Genomic DNA, 17,495 nt, shown 5'->3' on the forward strand with positions numbered 1-17,495 from the left:
CTCAAACTAGCCAAGTTCTTTTACTTCCTGAGAAGCAGCCCAGAATTGGGAAAGAGTAAATTGCACATAAGAACATCACCAAGATTTATCAACTTCACCAAAATACTACTACATATTGAAGGGAGTTAAACCTTCAGGCATACTTTTAAATTTTACAGGGTATGTAGGAGAAGTTGGATTGTTACTAGATTGTTACGTTGTATATCTAAAAAGAAGCCCAAATGTATAAGAAACACAATGAGCAGAACCATTTTTTTTAATTTCTTAACGGACTTAATCCTGAATCTGAGATAACAGGGATGCAGATATTGGGCAGAAGTGAAATCCCTTCTATAAATTAGGTATATTCACTTGTTCATAATGAGGCAAGCAGGAATGTTCTGATGAAACCTCCAGTAAATCAAACAGTACTGGTATCCATAAAAAGGATCATTACCCAAGGATGGTCTCAACTATCCGTGGTCTTGTAAGGGGTAGACTGGATACGGACATAAGTAACTGCTCTTAGCCTCAAACCCGCATTCTCACACTTGTCAGCCCAAGATTTTTCCATTGCACCAAGCAATGGCCCCTATAATTTCCAATAGATACATATCAAGAAAATTAAATAAATAAATAAAGACATCACATCACAACTATTAGTAGGGTCATTCCATCCATTTATACCTTTTCTTAATATTATCAATCGGCATATTCCGATTGACTCCAAGCACATCATAAGGGCAATCAACTTCAACTGCCATAATTCTTGTGACCTGTTCGAAACCGATGAAATCAATGGATAAGATAGAAAGCACCCTACAAAACAACCAGAAAAATAAACCAATACTCCCTAATAACCTTACTACTACAATTTAAGCTGTCCTTAATTTCTCAAATACTGACAACTCTACTGCCCAGCCATGATTAAAGGAATTCTAACCTCTTGCTAGTTGCTATCTACCACCTCATTTACCTTTACCATGAATAAAAGAATTGAAGCCATGATAAACCAGCTTCAAGTCACTAGCTTTTATGTTATATATAAGAAATGTTTCCACATGCCCCTGTAGCTATGGAAAATGCTGGGTATGAAATTGATATAAAATCTAGCAGGAAGTCTAGGGTAAATAATTAGACATTTAACATGCCAGCATGAATAAGATCCATGTTAACCACATTTTATACTCTTTTTGTATCCATTAACCACATTGAGCTTGGTGGAAAACAATTCTTATCACATTAATCCATAATCCTCATCTACAATATTTACTACAACAATTTCAATGACATCAATTTTCTCACCAGCAACAACCGAAAAGGATAAATATGCATAACAGATTGATTTTTTAACCTCTTCAAAGCGCTCAGCCTCATTTGCTGATTCTGCTTCAACAACAACAGCAGGTGGTGGAGGACCTATAAATACACTGACATCACCCTCTAGCTCAGCTTCCCTGAGAGGAGAGAAGCAAAATATCAGTGATGACAAAACCCCCAAAGGTTTTGCAAAACCAGAATGATGGCAATAGGGAGAAAGTGTCAACAAATGTCAAATGTGGTTAATTGGGCCAAAAAAACTCTCCCTCTGTTAAAACCCATAATGTAGAATGACTTTGTCTGTGTGGCAACAATAAGGCTCCAACCAATTGGACGGTTGCTCAAGAAGTGATCTTATTAAAAAGTACCTTAGCACAGCCTCTGCCTCTGTTAATTTGGCTGCTGCAGCTAGTAACTCAGCAGATGGCATTTCAGGACCAATCACCCTACACAAGCCATGAATTATGCATCATAGGAACATAAATAAAAAGAACATATATGCAACTAATGTGAACTTATCAGATAATCCATTCTGCATTTGTGTATAATTCAGACATGAAAATACAGATCAATAGGAAAACCTTAGTAGCCAGGATAATCTGCATGAAGGCCCAGTAGTATATATATATATATATATATATATATATATAGAGAGAGAGAGAGAGAGAGAGAGAGAGAGAATATAGAATAGTAATTAAAGAAATTGTATTACTGAGGGGGGAACCCCGGAAAAAATCCCTTGAGAGAGAAAAGGGCAGGCTGTGTAAACCATGCACAACATTTACATTAGATTCGATAATTAAAATAGCCTAAGAGCCCCATTATATATATTATGTAAAAATATGACATTTCATATTAAATTTACCTTTTAAACATTTACTTTTCAACTCCAATCATGTACTTAGAGATGGATACTACTTGTGCTAGACTGCTATTGAACAAACAAAAATTAAAAAAAAAAAATGTAACAGAATTTAGAATTCAAACTGAATGAGTTCTGGCTTTGCTGCTTTCACTTCTATAAGCACAGCTCAGAGATCTGAAGCATCCATGGTCGAGAGTTGCCCGCCAGACAACTTTGCAATTCTGTTTAAAATCTCGTATGACCATAGATGATAAGGCAGCCCCAGAATTCTCATCTCAATGCTATCTGTTGGGTTTACAATCTCATTGCAACTTGGGAACCATCTTTCTACCACTGCCATTCCTTGCTTTGTTACTTCCTGTTACGAAATTATAGGCTGTAAATATGTAGTATTAGCCCAATTAGGAATAGCTTGATTATAGGAATTATTCTTTCTTTGATTTACTTCCTATGTTAGTATCTGCAAGGCTGTATGATTTTCTTCCTTTTTTGTATCTGCAAGGCTGTATGATTTTCTTCCTTTTTAGTATCTACAAGGCTGTATATATGTACTATTTTCTCAATAGAAAGAAATCAATTTCTTCCAATTCTTGTTCTATCACATGGTATCAAAGTTGGAGACACCAATTCCAATCTGAAACTAATTTCTGGTTTTCTTCCCTCTGCTGCCCAAGTGAGCAGCTTTAAATTCTTTACGTTGCCCAAGTGAGCAGCAGCTGCGATCTCTAGGTCACCCATTCCGAGTGACATCTGCATCTCACTGCCCCTACCAGTGGAAGCGGAATCCTAGATCGGCCTACCCACCTTCACCGGTCTCTTTTCTGACGATCGCCTCAGCCTTGGTGTTACTCCTGTGGTGTTTGTTTGCCCATCAGGAAAGTCTTTCTTCTCTGTTCTTTTTATACAGTTGATATTTCGGTGCTGCCAGTTGTGGTTTCTTGTTGTTTGGGTGTTGCATCTGCTGCCGATTCTGTTTAAGTGTGTTTTATTGGCTTTGTTGGTTGTTAAAAGTTTATTTTCCTGTGTTTATGGTGGCGGTTGAACAAAAGAACTTGGCTATGCCTAGTGTTATCCCCATTCTGCCTAAAATCACTGAACAAAAACTAAACGGAACTAATTATTTAGACTGGAGTAAGACTGTTCGTTTGTATTTACGGAGTATCTCTAAGGACAACCATCTGACTAAGGACCCTCCTACTGATGAGACCCACACTGAATGGCTAAGGATTGACGCTCAATTGTTTTTGCAAATCCGCAATTCTATTGAAAATGAGTACGTCGGTCATGTCTCTCACTGTGAGTTTGTAAAAGAACTAATGGAATATTTGGCTTTTCTGTTCTCTGGTAAAGAAAATATTTCCCGTATTTTTTATGTTTGCAAGACATTTTATCGGGCTGAACAACAGGATCAGTCCCTTCAAACCTATTTCATGAATTTCAAATGCACTTATGAGGAATTAAACGCCTTGTTACCTTTCAATACTGATATCAGAGTTCAGCAGACTCAACGTGAACAGATGACTATTACGAGTTTTCCGGCTGGCCTTAATCCTCAATTTGATGGTGCTAAGTCACAGATTCTGTCTAATCCTGAGATTACCTCTTTAAAAGAGGTCTTTACTAGGGTCCTTCATACAGATACTGGTTCCCATACCTCACCTGTACAACAACCTAGTGCACTTGTCAGTCAGAATAGTGGATCAACTGGCTCGTCTCGTTCTCAGAATAGTAGCAGAGCTGGCAGTAATAGTGGTCGGAATGCTGGAACTCAGGCCACAGGGGGAGTAGTTTGCTACTATTGTCATGAACCAGGACACACTAAAAGGACTTGCCAGAAATTGCTAAAGAAAAACCAGAAGTCTTCTGGGTCTCAGTCAGCTCATGTTGTAACTACAAGTGATGCTCCTCATCCATCGTCATATCAGACCATTACAATTTCTACAGATGAGTATGCGAAATTTACTCAGTATCAAGAGGCATTAAAGAACTCCTCTCAATCCATCACTGCCCTTGCTGAGTCAGGTAAAACCGATACATGTCTTCTTTCTTCTTCCTCTCAGTGGGTCATTGATTCTGGTGCAACAGATCATATGACAAGTAATCCTAGTCTCTTTTCCACTTTCCAATCACACACTTTTCCTTCTTCAATCACCTTAGCAGATGGTTCTCTTTCTTCTGTCCTTGGTTCTGGCACTATCAATCCCACACCAACACTTTCTTTGTCATCCGTATTGAGTTTACCAAAATTTTCTTTTAATTTGGTATTTGTTAGCAAACTCACTTGTACTCTTAACTGTTGTATCTCATTCTTTCCTGATCATTGTCTATTTCAGGATCTTATGACGAAGAGGATTATTGGTAAAGGACGAGAATCAGGAGGTCTATACATTTTGGATACTCAGGAACCTCAGACCATTGCTTGTTCCAGTACTTTATCTCCTTTTGAAGCTCATTGTCGGTTGGGGCATCCATCTTTACCTTTGTTAAAGAAGTTATCTCCTCAGTTCATGATGTATCTTCTTTAGATTGTGAGTCTTGTCAGTTTGCTAAACATCATCGTCTATCGTCTGTTTCTCAAGTTAATAAAAGGGCTAGTCATGCTTTTGAGTTAGTACATTCAGATGTTTGGAGACCTTGTCCTATTATGTCTAAGACTAGATTTCGATACTTTGTTACCTTTGTGGATGATTTTTCTCGTATGACTTGGCTTTATTTAATGAAATCTCGTTCTGAGTTGCTTTCACATTTTAAAACCTTTTGTGCTGAAATAAAAACCCAGTTTGATGTGTCTGTACGAACATTGCGAAGTGATAATGCCAAAGAATATTTCTCTGATTCCTTCCAGACTTTCATGGCTCATAATGGAATTCTCCATCAATCATCTTGTGTTGATACTCCATCTCAAAATAGAGTAGCTGAGAGAAAAAATAGAAATCTTCTTGAAACTGCCAGGGCTCCTTTATTTCAAACACATGTTCCTAAACAGTTTTGGGCTGATGCTGTTTCTACAACGTGTTTTTTGATTAATCGCATGCCTTCCACTGTTCTAAATGATCAGATCCCTTATAAGATTCTGTTTCCTAATAAATTTGTGTTTCCTATTGAATCTCGTATCTTTGGATGTTCTTGTTTAGTTTGTGATGTTCGTCCGCAGGTTTCCAAATTGGACCCCAAGTCATTAAAATGTGTCTTCCTAGGATACTCTCGTCTCCAAAAAGGGTACGGGTGTTTTTCTCCTCTCTTGAACAGGTATCTTGTGTCAGCTGATGTTACATTCCATGAACACCTTCCTTTCTTTACTGCTCCATCTACACCTGTGTGTCCACAAGAGGATGATGATCTACTAGTGTATCATGTCACCGGTCCAGACGCTAGTGTTGTTCCAATACCCCCACCACCACCTTCTCAACCAAAACTACCTATTACTCAAGTCTATTCTCGACGACCTAATCCTCCTATGACAAGTCCGGCACCGGTCTCTTCTTCGTCATCGGATCCAATGCCCAATGATATTGATCTACCTATTGCTCTTCGAAAAGGTAAACGTCAGTGTACTTATCCAATTTCCTCTTATGTTACCTATGATCGTTTGTCCTCTACTTCTTGTTCGTTTGTTGCCTCTCTTGATTCTGTAGGGATTCCCAAAACTGTTCACCAGGCTTTATCCCATCCTAGGTGGCGTGATGCCATGCTTGAGGAAATGAATGCCTTGACTGAGAATGGTACTTGGGATCTGGTCGATTTACCTGATGGTAAGAAAGCGGTTGGATGCAAGTGGGTCTTTGCAATCAAATTTAATTTTGATGGATCAGTGGCTCGCTTGGTGACCAAAGGCTATGCACAGACATATGGAGTGGACTATTCTGATACTTTCTCCCCTGTGGCAAAATTGACTTCAGTTTGATTATTTATTTCTCTAGCAGCTACATATGATTGGCCACTTTACCAGCTTGATATTAAAAATGCTTTCCTGCATGGAGTTCTTCAGGAGGTTTATATGGAGCAACCACCTGGGTTTGTTGCTCAAGGGGAGTCTGGGAAAGTTTGTTGTCTTCGAAAATCGTTGTATGAACTAAAACAGAGTCCTCGAGCTTGGTTTGGAAAATTCAGTCAGGCAGTAGAGAGGTTTGGGATGAGGAAGTGCAAATCTGACCATACTGCTTTCTATAAGCAGTCCACATTTGGCATCATTCTACTTGTTGTATATGTAGACGATATTGTTATCACTGGGAGTGACACGAAGGGAATCTCATCCTTAAAATCCTTCTTGCAGAGCTAGTTCAATACTAAAGATTTGGGGCACCTAAAATACTTCTTGGGGATTGAGGTGGCAAGGAGTAAAAGAGGCATTTTCCTGTCTCAGAGGAAGTATGTTTTGGACCTGTTAACAAAAATTGGGAAACTGGGAGTCAAACCATGCAGTACTCCAATGCTTCCTAACCAGCAATTCACAAAGGATGGAGATGCTTTTGATGATCCTGAACGATATAGAAGATTACTTGGAAAGTTGAACTATCTCACAGTGACTCGTCCAAACATTGCTTACTCAGTTAGTATTGTAAGTCAATTTATGTCCTCTCCTACAGTGCATCATTGGAAAGCCTTAGAGCAAATCTTGTGTTACTTAAAAGGAGCTCCTGGACGGGGGATACTGTATTGGAATCATGGTCACAGTAATATTGAGTGTTTTTTCTGATGCGGACTGGGCAAGTTCCAAGATTGATCGAAGGTCCACTACTGGCTATTGTGTTTTTGTTGGTGGTAATCTGGTTTGTGGAAGAGTAAGAAGCAAAATGTGGTGTCGCGATCTAGTGCAGAATCTGAGTATAGAGCAATGGCACAAGCTTCGTGTGAGGTTATGTAGGTTTCTCAACTCTTAACTGAGGTCAGTCTTAAAGTCTCAGTTCCAGCGAAGCTATGGTGCAATAATCAAGTTGCGATTCATATTGCTTCGAATCCAGTTTTTCATAAACGAACTAAACATATTGAGATAGACTGTCATTTCATTCGTGAAAAAATTCAACAAAACTTGATCTCTACAGCATATGTGAAGACTGGAGAGTAGTTAGGAGATATCTTTACAAAAGCTCTTAATGGAGCTCGGATTTCTTATATTTGTAACAAGCTGGGCATGATTGACATCTACGCTCCATCTTGAGGGGGAGTGTTACGAAATTATAGGCTGTAAATATGTAGTATTTGCCCAATTAGGAATTATTCTTTCTTTGATTTACTTCCTATTTTAGTATCTGCAAGGCTGTATGATTTTCTTCCTTTTTTGTATCTGCAAGGTTGTATGATGTTCTTCCTTTTTAGTATCTACAAGGTTGTATATATGTACTATTTTCTCAATAGAAAGAAATCAATTTCTTCCAATTCTTGTTCTATCACACTTCCGATACAGCTTCAAAATCCGGCCAGTGATTTCTACAAGATACAACAGCCTTCTGCCCATTAATAGGAATAATCTGCAAAATTTCTGATACCTTCAAAATTTGTTGAATCTCTTCACCCATGGTTTTCCAATCTGTAACATCCTTACTCGTGGATAAAACTAATTTGTTCTCCCACTCTGTTTTGGATTTATTGATACACATTCTCATGGACCCTAAACTTGCATCAATCTGAACATCCTTATCCGTATTGATTCCCTTTTTTTCTGTTTCCTTCCAGTCTGTTTCTTCCATCCTCTCTTGAAGTTTCTTCTGACCCTCTTCCTTTCTGATTGGAGAACTTCATCTTCATACACTAACACCAGAAAGTCCTGCATTGCTTGTATTAGTTTACCCCAACCCGAGGCTTCTCTCCCTTCAGGGAAGCAAGTGAACTGTTTTAGACCTTCTCCATAATAATCGTAGATACCAACAAATCTTGCTTTTTTGTTTTCTCTTCTTTCATCAGAATATCTTCTTCCCTCTTCCACAAGACTACACTTCCATTCTATTGTTCTCAAAGTTCTCTTCACTCCCTCCAGGAATCCCTAAAACCAGGAGATTGCTTTCTCTTCAAGAATCAGCAAAGCTTTTCTCAGCTCCACTACCTTCAGGGTAATTCCTCTTCTTGTCCAAATTTCTCCCAAGACAAACGTTTTTGCCTCAATCTTCCAGAGGGGCATGAGTTACCTTATAACCCCTTTGTTAATGTGCATTTTCTCCTGTGGATTCATGTCTTTCTAATTGCTTTTCATTAGTAATAGGTCCAGAAAAGATTACCAAAATATTCCATTGCAACTTCTGAATACTCCAATCCCCAAAGATCCAGAATTTCCCAAACTACAACTATCAAAATTCATCTGGATCATATTTTGCATTGGTGGATGCCAAGTTAACATGGTAGGGCCCCTTGATGATGATGTGTTAGCAACAGAATGCCAACATATGATGATATCATTAGTTGTAATTTGTAAATTGATCAAATATGTGCAGTGATTTAACCAAAGAGCCATTATAGCCCTTGTGATAGTTTATCAACTTCTAAATTAATTTATTGCTGTTTGTATACTAGTAATGGTCTATTAACTATTAAAATAAACAAAAAAAACTTTTCAAAAAAATTAACTATTAAAATAAGAAAAAATAAAAGCTTTTCAAACAAGTAGAACCTTAGTTCATTCAAAGAGGATCTTAATAAAAACTTTTCAAACAATTGGGCATGGAGACTCAATTCAGGTTGAGACAATGGCACTCCTACAGGGCCTGAAATTAGCAGAACAATTAAAAGCTAAAGAATTGGAAGTAGAAGGGGACTCACTCTTGGTCATTTCTTGGGCTAAGCAAGTAAATTCAGCTCCACATAAATACAAGTTTGCTTTCAAGGAGATAGGCATTCTTTTTAAGAGTTTTAACTCTACATTTGAGTGGGTTAAAAGGACAGCAAATGGATTAGCAGATACCCTGGCAAAACAGGGGGTCCATAGACCTACTCTTTTTTGGGCAAAACTGTAGCTGGCTGCATTACAACAGTAGGGTGCTGTTCCATGTAATATGGGACTTTTGTATATTGCTATACCTCTGGAATGCAGAGCAGCTAAAGAACCTGCAACCTGTTTTAATTTTAACAAACAAATAAATTCTTTGCTGATCAAAAAAAAAAATTATCTTAGAAATTTTCCACTACAAAAGCAACAATAGTACAACTAATATCTGATTCCTAATCCTAAAATAGAAAGAATTGCTACTAAAATCACAAAACCAATCTCTTTACATAATATGGGCCAAAAAAGTAGGATGAGTCACTATCCCAAACACCTACATTGGCTTCTTATGGGTTTACCTCAAGTGGCCTTTATGGAGGTAAAGGGCCAATCTCATAGGAGTGTGAACACAAGATGTCTAACAACACTCTAGCTACTTAAAGTAATGCAACTATGAGAAGTAAACAAATTGAATGCATCACATGCATGAAACGTTGAGTGCATGAAGCACTTTAATATTATCCACATATGTTTGCTTTCACTTCCAAATTTTCACTTTGGATTAAGGTTTGCATTATTATATATTACCTTTTTTATTTTTGCAAAAATTTACACCTTGCTTCAAAAAGGCATGTACCTCTGACTTCTCGATGGGAAATTTTACTAGGAAGTGGCTAACACATCAATCAAGATCAGTAGATGCTGGAAACATGCGGATACAGGGTACATAAGGCTCAATTTTGATGGAAGTAGTAGAGGGAACCCCGGCCCTTTGGGTGTAGGAGGAATTTTCAGGAATGAATTAGGACATGTAGTGGCATTGTATTCAGGTCTGATTGGCATTGCCAATTCTTTGAAGGATGAAATTAGGGGTGGCAACGAGCTGAGCTTTTCACGAGCTGCTCGAGCTCGGCTCGGTTTCAGCCGAGCTCGAGCCCAATCTAGTGGCTCGATTAATAAACGAGTCGAGCTCGAGCCTATTAGAGCTTGGCTCGTGAGGCTCGTGAGCCAGCTTGAATATATAAAATATATAATAAAATTTTAGAAAATAATATATATAATAAAAATATTATAATTATTAATGATTATAATTCTTAATTTTTAAATATAAAATAATTTTTTTATATATAATTTTTATTTTTATAATAAAATATTTATAAAATATATAATAAATATTTTTATAAAATATAAAACGAGCCGAACCAAGCCAAGCTCGAGCTTATAAACTTTTGACTCGAGCCGAGCTCGAGCTCGAGCTCAAGGTTCTGGATCGAACCAAGCTCGAGCTTGAGCCTGGTACTGTTCGGCTCGGCTCGGCTCGGCTCGAATCCACCCCTAGATGAAATATTGGCAGTCATCAAATGGGTAATTAGAGCAAATGAGCTGAATGTGCATAAACTGATTGTTCAAGGTGACTCACAATTACTAATCAAGTGACTCACAAACGAAATGAGTTATGGATGTAGAAAAATGTATTAAACGGATAACTAGGGAAATGGATGTTAGAATACAATGGGTGCAAAGAACAGCAAACAGCATGGATGATTCTTTGGCAAAAGAAGGGGTTGGAAGAGAGATCATCTATTTTGGGCTCAGTTGTAAACTCGTTGGTCTTGGAGATAAGCTTTTTTATCTCCAAGTAGTCTCATACTCTTTGTATTTACTGTTACTTTACTTTTAATGAAAGTTACAGTTGCTGAAAAAAGGTTTATGCCTCACCTGTGCCTTGCATCTTAGATGCTGGAAGGCATCTAGAGTTGTTTCCATCCCTTTTGGGCATTTGTAGAGTTAGTGAAGCATTGATAAACTAGTGCTACAAATTGATCCCACAGAGAGCTGCCTGATCCCTATGCTGAAACTGGAGAATAACCTACCTAGAAATGGTCATGGTAACCTCAAAGTATGGCAATGGGATCCTTCTCAATCGTTCACAATGAAATCATTTTCCAAAGGTTCTATAATGCTGAAGGGCGGGATTTTCCAGGCAAAGGCTGGATCCCCCAAGCTCCCTCAAAAGATTCCTTTTTGGCTTGGAATTTGAACTTAATAAGTGCCTCACCAGAGAAAAACTATTAATCAGAGCATGGGCATCAAGATCCTGGTTGCGTGCTTTATGGAAGGGTGTATATTTACCTATTTTTGCATAGAAATCTCAGCACACAGCTTTGATCTGACATCCTAGAAATTTTTGGGTTCAGGAAACAGGTGTTTCCTCCAGTCTGTACAGCAGGCTACTAAAGGATGGTACATGATAAAGCTTAGAAAGAAAGGCAGGCTCTTTGCAAGATAGCACCTCCTGCCATAATTTGGGCAATTTGGTCCAAGCAAAACTCCAGGGTATCTGAAAATAAGCAATCTCCTATAGATATGGTCATAAGAAAGACAATAGGCTCAATCTCATCATGGTTTTCCATTGATAAGGATTTTGGTGGAGTCCAAACCTATGAGTATCACTTTTTATTCTTTGCATATGCCATATGACTTTTATATGGTCTTAAAAGAAACAGAAATGTCAGTGGTTCTCCTACGTATAGCATCTCATTGTATAGGACCTATTGTAAACCTGAAATGCTCTCTGAACATATTGTTTGAAATAATGACAGAATTGTTTCAAAACAACAAAAAAAATATCTATTCAGCATGGTAAATGTTGCACATGTTTCCAAAATTAAACAAAGAAAATAAACAGTACAGAGGTGTTATCACCTTCTTCTTGGAGGAGAGTCATCCTTCAGTAGTGATCGTGAAGACTGTGTATTATCTTGCAATCCAGAATGAGAAATCTGCTGATCTGTCCTTGACGAGATTATAGGCCCAACAACCTCCAAAGTAGGACAAACTGTTGGAGGCAGTAAGAATACTCCTACATTATTCTCTTTAAGGCTTAAGGACAAAAATAGCTTTCTCAAGAGCTTAACCAGGGACCTATTAGAAACTCCCCTGGTATCAACAGCTTGCCCATTATCAATCATTTGTAAAAGCTACAGCAATCAAAAAAAGTATTTCAGTTGAAGTTACCAACAATATGTCCATTACCCAAAAGATGAGTAAGAACTAGTACTTGTAATGCAAAGAAGAAAAGATACTGATGATGTTCTGTAATTCATGATACCTTCTCATAATGCAAATCCTAGTTTTGCTCATCTAAAACAAAAAAAAAAATGCAAATCATAGTTTTGTATTCAACATTTGCAACTGGCAGTCAGAGTCACTCTTCCAGTTTCTTGAAGATGTTCTTCTTTGAAACTGTAACTCTAATTCATGGTGACAGTATCAGGAAAGAACTGCCTTTTGACAGAAAATGAAGAAAAAGTTTGTTTTCCCAGCACCAGGAAGTGATAATGATAACAAAGGTTACAATCAAGATCATACTAGTAATGCCAAGTTTAACTTATTTTGAACCTCGCTTCAAACCCTCCAATATCTATCGCTATTTAATAACAACTGACCAAAAAAAAATGTTATACTGAAATCAAATGGACTAATTAGATTTCAGTTAAATATCTATCCTCAAAATTATATGAAGAGGCAATGAGGTTATGTTAACTGAATTCATCAAGGGTTCAAATAGTACTGCTACTCTCTTTTAACAGAGAAAAAAAAATCACCCAAGGGTCCAACTCCCAAAATTAGCAATCTTAATGACAAACTTGAACTGAAATATTAAGATACTCTCTAACACTCCTCCAACTCCCAAAATTGAAAAAAAAAAAAAAAAAAGAAGTTCATTTTTCCTTTTAAAAAAACTGTAATAGACCCAAACCTTCCCGTCCCATACCTTTCAAAACCCTACCTCTTCTATTCCCTATTTCATTTTCTTGTTTAATTTGGCCCCCAAAAAGAAAATTCCTGGCTCCGCCACCGACTGTAAACCAATAAGCATTGTTGGGCATGCCAATAAAAATTATCAAAGGCTCTGCATATTAATATTAAATAGATAAGAAATGTGTCAAATGTTATAACCAACACGAAATCAATACCAGAGCACTAATCAAGCCCTCAATTTAAAAGAAAATAACATGAAGAACAAGAACATAACTGTACCTGTTTCAGGTCATCAGCAACATCAGGAAATTTTTCCAGGATGTATCGGACAACGACCTCAGGAGACTTCTCAGACTCTGGGAGCTCCAATTCATCACTCTCAGACGAACTTGAATCATCTCTCTCAGCAGCTCGTTTTCGTTCCTCTCTCCGCAATCTCCGTTTCTCCTCTTTCCTTCTTTCCTTCCTATCCCTCCTTTCTCTTCTCTTCCAGCGCCTTTCTTCCCTCTCGTGCTTCTCCTTCTCCCTCCTACTCGAATTCTTCTTATGCCGGTGTCGACTCGACCTATTCTCGGAACTTCGATCACTTTCTGAGCTCGAATATGAAGATGAAGACCCACTGGCCTCGTCCAAATGCTTCTTCTTCGATTTACTGCTTTTGCTGCTACGATCGCCTCCCATGTTACAACTTACAACAAACCTCTTCCTCTCTATGAGAATTCAGCGGTACAGAGCTGCGGATTTGGGTTGAGTCATTCACCTCTCGCAAATCCGTTCAGGTGCGCCTCTGAGCGTCGCGAAACGGGGTCACTACGGTTTGAATTGGAGTTGCGATGAAAAATAGGGTGAGCAAAGAAAAACCGAAAAACTGAATCGAATCGAAAAATCAATCGAAACCGAACCGAACCGAAGGTATTGGTTCAGTTAACTAATATAGAAAATCGGCGATTAATCGAACCGACCCGTATACATATATTTTCATATTATATATAAATATATTTATAATATATAATATATTATTTATTATTTAAAATATAATATTTTATATATTTATATATTTTTTATAATATATATTATGATGTACATGGGTCGGATCTTATCCTGGCCGTCTACTGCTAACAAAATATATAATATATATTTTTTTACTACTCTAAGCTCCCTAACTCTCTCATGACCTCGTTTCAGCTATCTTTACTCAGGCCTCATCCGACCCCTTGCTACTAACTTACTAATTTGATTGTTGGAGTCTCCACCCCTAGGATAACACCCGAAACCTCTAACGTGTTTCCTTGCTTACAAGTCGGGCATAGAAGCCCTCGGACTCAACTAGCCATCGTCTACTAAAGCATAATTACATTGTTGCTCCAGGCCCATCCTTAGCAGCAACAATTGACATTGTCTATGGGAACAATTGCTAAGACTTCTCCTAAGTAAACACTTGCTTTATGAACAACTAAACTTCCAACATAATGGTTGATAACCATGACAACATTCAAAACACTCAGAACATTATCACCATCGACCAATTCAAAATGGTCCTCAACTAGCTCGACAACATCACTCAACGATTGGACAAGGTGGGATTCCCGTAGGAGGCTGCCCTCAAGGTAGCCACCCTACTGGGAACCATGGGCATCAAAGTGGACATTCCACACATGCTCCACTAGTTCAATGCCCCCTCGACCCCAAGAAAGCCGACCCCTCTGTATCCAATAGTAGCAGCTGATGCGCCAGCCAGCCATTGAAGATCTCTTGCCTTACCACAGTTGATGGGGGCAGGGGGAGATCCAACAAGGTCCCACGACAACCATCGGGACCACGAACAACATTACCAAGTGGAGAGCCCCTAGGATGAAGGCGAACACTCTGGCCACTATAGTCCCTCTCCAAGGGCTGGAGGCCGACGCCACGCCTCTCCCTCACAAGTGTTAGACCTTTGCGACCTCCTCAACGACTAACAGGTCCAAAGGAACCAAGACGTGCATGCATTAGAGAACTTTGGTAACGGGTCCAACCTGTTCTGCGTCTGAGAGGACCAAGATGAGGCCCAGGTTCCCATCAATCATAGGATTGTTGACCAACAGGCGCAGATCAACGCCAAGCAAGATGAACTTTGGCAGGTTAAGGAGGGATGAGGTGATGCCTCTACAAGTTAGAACCCCTCGTCCAACAAAATGGACGCTTTCATGAACTCCACCACATCGGAGCCTCTTCCACCTCACTTTAAGGCTCCCACTTTAGAGATGTACGATAGAACCACCGACCTGAATAACCACCTTGAAATCTTCCGAGCGCTCATGCATCTTTACAGGTATTCCAATGCCTTGACGCGTTAAGCTTTCCAAGCGACCTTCAAGGGAGCCACTTGCCGATGATTCTTCAGGCTCCCACCTCGGTCCATAAGTGTTGGACAGTTTTGTATGCCCTTAGCTTCAATCAGAATGATGTACGTTATGAGTTTATTGTAAATGAATAAAAGTGCATATTTGATTCATGTTCTCTTGGTATGTTTCTGTGTAATACCCTTAAATTGGACACTTAATGAGACTCGTGTTAATTTAGAATGTTCACAGCCACTGGGTTGGTCTAGGGAGACCTATCCTGATAAGGCTGACACTGTTGTGCCACCAAGTTGGTTGGGGTGGCCTGTCTCAGCTACTAGGGTGAGACCCTAGGCACATACAATGTAGGATTAATTGAATCTTTGAACTGGACCACATTTTCAGTATTGCCCTGGACCTTGGAGATTGATGGGCAAAACTGAAAAGTTACACCCGACCCCTATACTCGATTATGATACTACACTAGGTGTTAGAAGACAGTCGTCTCCCTCATGAACATCTGACAGAAGTGCAGAGAGAGCTTGCGGCCCTACATTGACTACTTCAAGAAGGAAGAACTTGAGGTATGAGACCTCAACTCCTCGGTCTCAATGCATGTAGCAATCAATGCCTCATGCCAAAACCCTTCAAGTGGTCCGTTGCCAAGACACCGCCCAAGACCAAGGTGGAATTTCTGAAGAAGGCACAGAAGTACATTGCCGCGTAGGAGGCCTTGGCTAGCAAGTGCTAGGAAGGTGAAGCTAACCCTAGCCGAGGGGGGTCAAAGAAGAAAAGAAAGGATAGAGACAGTCGCGGCCATGGCCACAACAACAACAAGGACTCTGACAAGAAGCCACCAATCCCATCCTTCAATAAATACACACCACTCAACTCCACCCGAATGCAAATCCTCATGCAAGTAGGGAAAGAGGACTACATGAAATAGCTGAAAAAGATGAAGAGGAACCCCAAAAGGGGTAACCCAATGAAGTATTGAAAGTACCACAGCGGCATTGGCCATAACATAGAGGATTGCTACGACCTCAAAGATGAAATCGAGTCCCCCATCTACCATGGTCACATGAAGGAGTATGTAAAGGGTGATGCCGACGCCTTGTCCTCACAATAGCAACAACAACACCACAACAACTTGGTCGGGGTCATCGATGTTGTTGTAGGGGGCACGACCTTGGGTGGAGCCTTGGCATCGGCCTGAAAGGCCTATGCTAGGCAACTCAACATCTAGGGGCCAACTCCCAAGAAGACAAAGAAAGACGAGGTCATCTTCTTTCAGGACAATGACCTAAAGGGGGTCTAGGTCCCCCATGATGATACATAGGTGGTGTCGATGACCATCACCAATTTCATGATGAAGAGAATCTTCATTGGCAGTAGATCATTAGTTGACATCATCTTCTACGATACTTTTGAGAAGATGAAGCTGACTCCAAAACAGCTACATCCGACCAACGTGCCACTTGTCAACTTCTTCAAAAATGTCATCAAACCAGAGGGAAGAATCACCCTACCATCGGAACCCTGGTTGGATCTAATGATGGGCTCAAACCAAGCCCATGTGTCCAACTATAAAATAGTGGTCTCAGACCAATCCTCAGGAATGGTTGGGAAATCTATCTTGCACTCATTTGTTAGTAGAGGAAGTGAGGAACTATGTAACTTTTCAAAGAACTGAAAGAATGTTTTTTGTGTTTGCCAAGCAAATAAAAAAAAGTTTGACCTGTGCTAAACCTAATATAACTTAGTATCAACATAAATTTTGTGTATTTCAATTAACACAAAATATGTAGACAAATTACAAAAATAAATTTGTAATAAAAAACACAAAGGATTTGAACTCTCTTTGATTTCTGCTCAATGACGTGAGCAATCTCTGATTGAAGGTCAAATTTGGTGAAGATGAGGGTCGTTGACATATTCCTCATACTTGAAGTGTTGACATAGATTTCCTTGATTTTGGTGCTTCGGGAGATTTGATGTAGATTTCTTCACTTCGGGCTTCGCACTTGATCAGTTGTGAAGGATGCTTCTCTAAGAAGGCCCTTTTGTGGTGGCTTGATCTTCTTTGAAGAGCTTGAATCCAAGTGAGTTGCAAAGTACTAAAAAGTTTTTCCCTTCTTTCTTCTCTTTTGATCTTGAAGTTGTTGAACTTCAATACTCAAGTGTTGGTGTGTGAGAGCTTCTTGCAATCTGATTCTCCAAAAAGGAAAAAGAACCATATTTCTTCATAGGCAAAGCTATTTATAGCCAAGGGTTAAGGTTGCCACCTCAACCCACTTAGCTAACCAATCCCATGTGAGTGGGGTGTTGGGTT

At 39.2% G+C, this 17,495-nt stretch overlaps 1 protein-coding gene across 1 annotated transcript in view; it reads right to left on the minus strand.

The window, feature by feature from the left end:
- Window positions 1-13,669, minus strand: part of LOC104596792 (DNAJ heat shock N-terminal domain-containing protein) — a 40,253-nt gene extending 26,584 nt beyond the window's left edge. The window contains exons 1-5 of the mRNA XM_010258084.3: window positions 13,122-13,669; window positions 11,784-12,058; window positions 1,668-1,745; window positions 1,334-1,436; window positions 667-755 (exon numbers count right to left, since the gene is read on the minus strand). Coding sequence (XP_010256386.1) covers window positions 667-755; window positions 1,334-1,436; window positions 1,668-1,745; window positions 11,784-12,058; window positions 13,122-13,523 — 947 coding nt within the window. The 5' untranslated portion in view covers window positions 13,524-13,669. The remainder of the gene's footprint in view (window positions 1-666; window positions 756-1,333; window positions 1,437-1,667; window positions 1,746-11,783; window positions 12,059-13,121) is intronic.
- Window positions 13,670-17,495: the final 3,826 nt, after the last annotated feature.

The sequence above is a fragment of the Nelumbo nucifera genome, chromosome 5 (assembly GCF_055504915.1).
Source record: "Nelumbo nucifera cultivar China Antique chromosome 5, China Antique-T2T, whole genome shotgun sequence".
NCBI classification, from domain to species: Eukaryota; Viridiplantae; Streptophyta; class Magnoliopsida; order Proteales; family Nelumbonaceae; genus Nelumbo; species Nelumbo nucifera.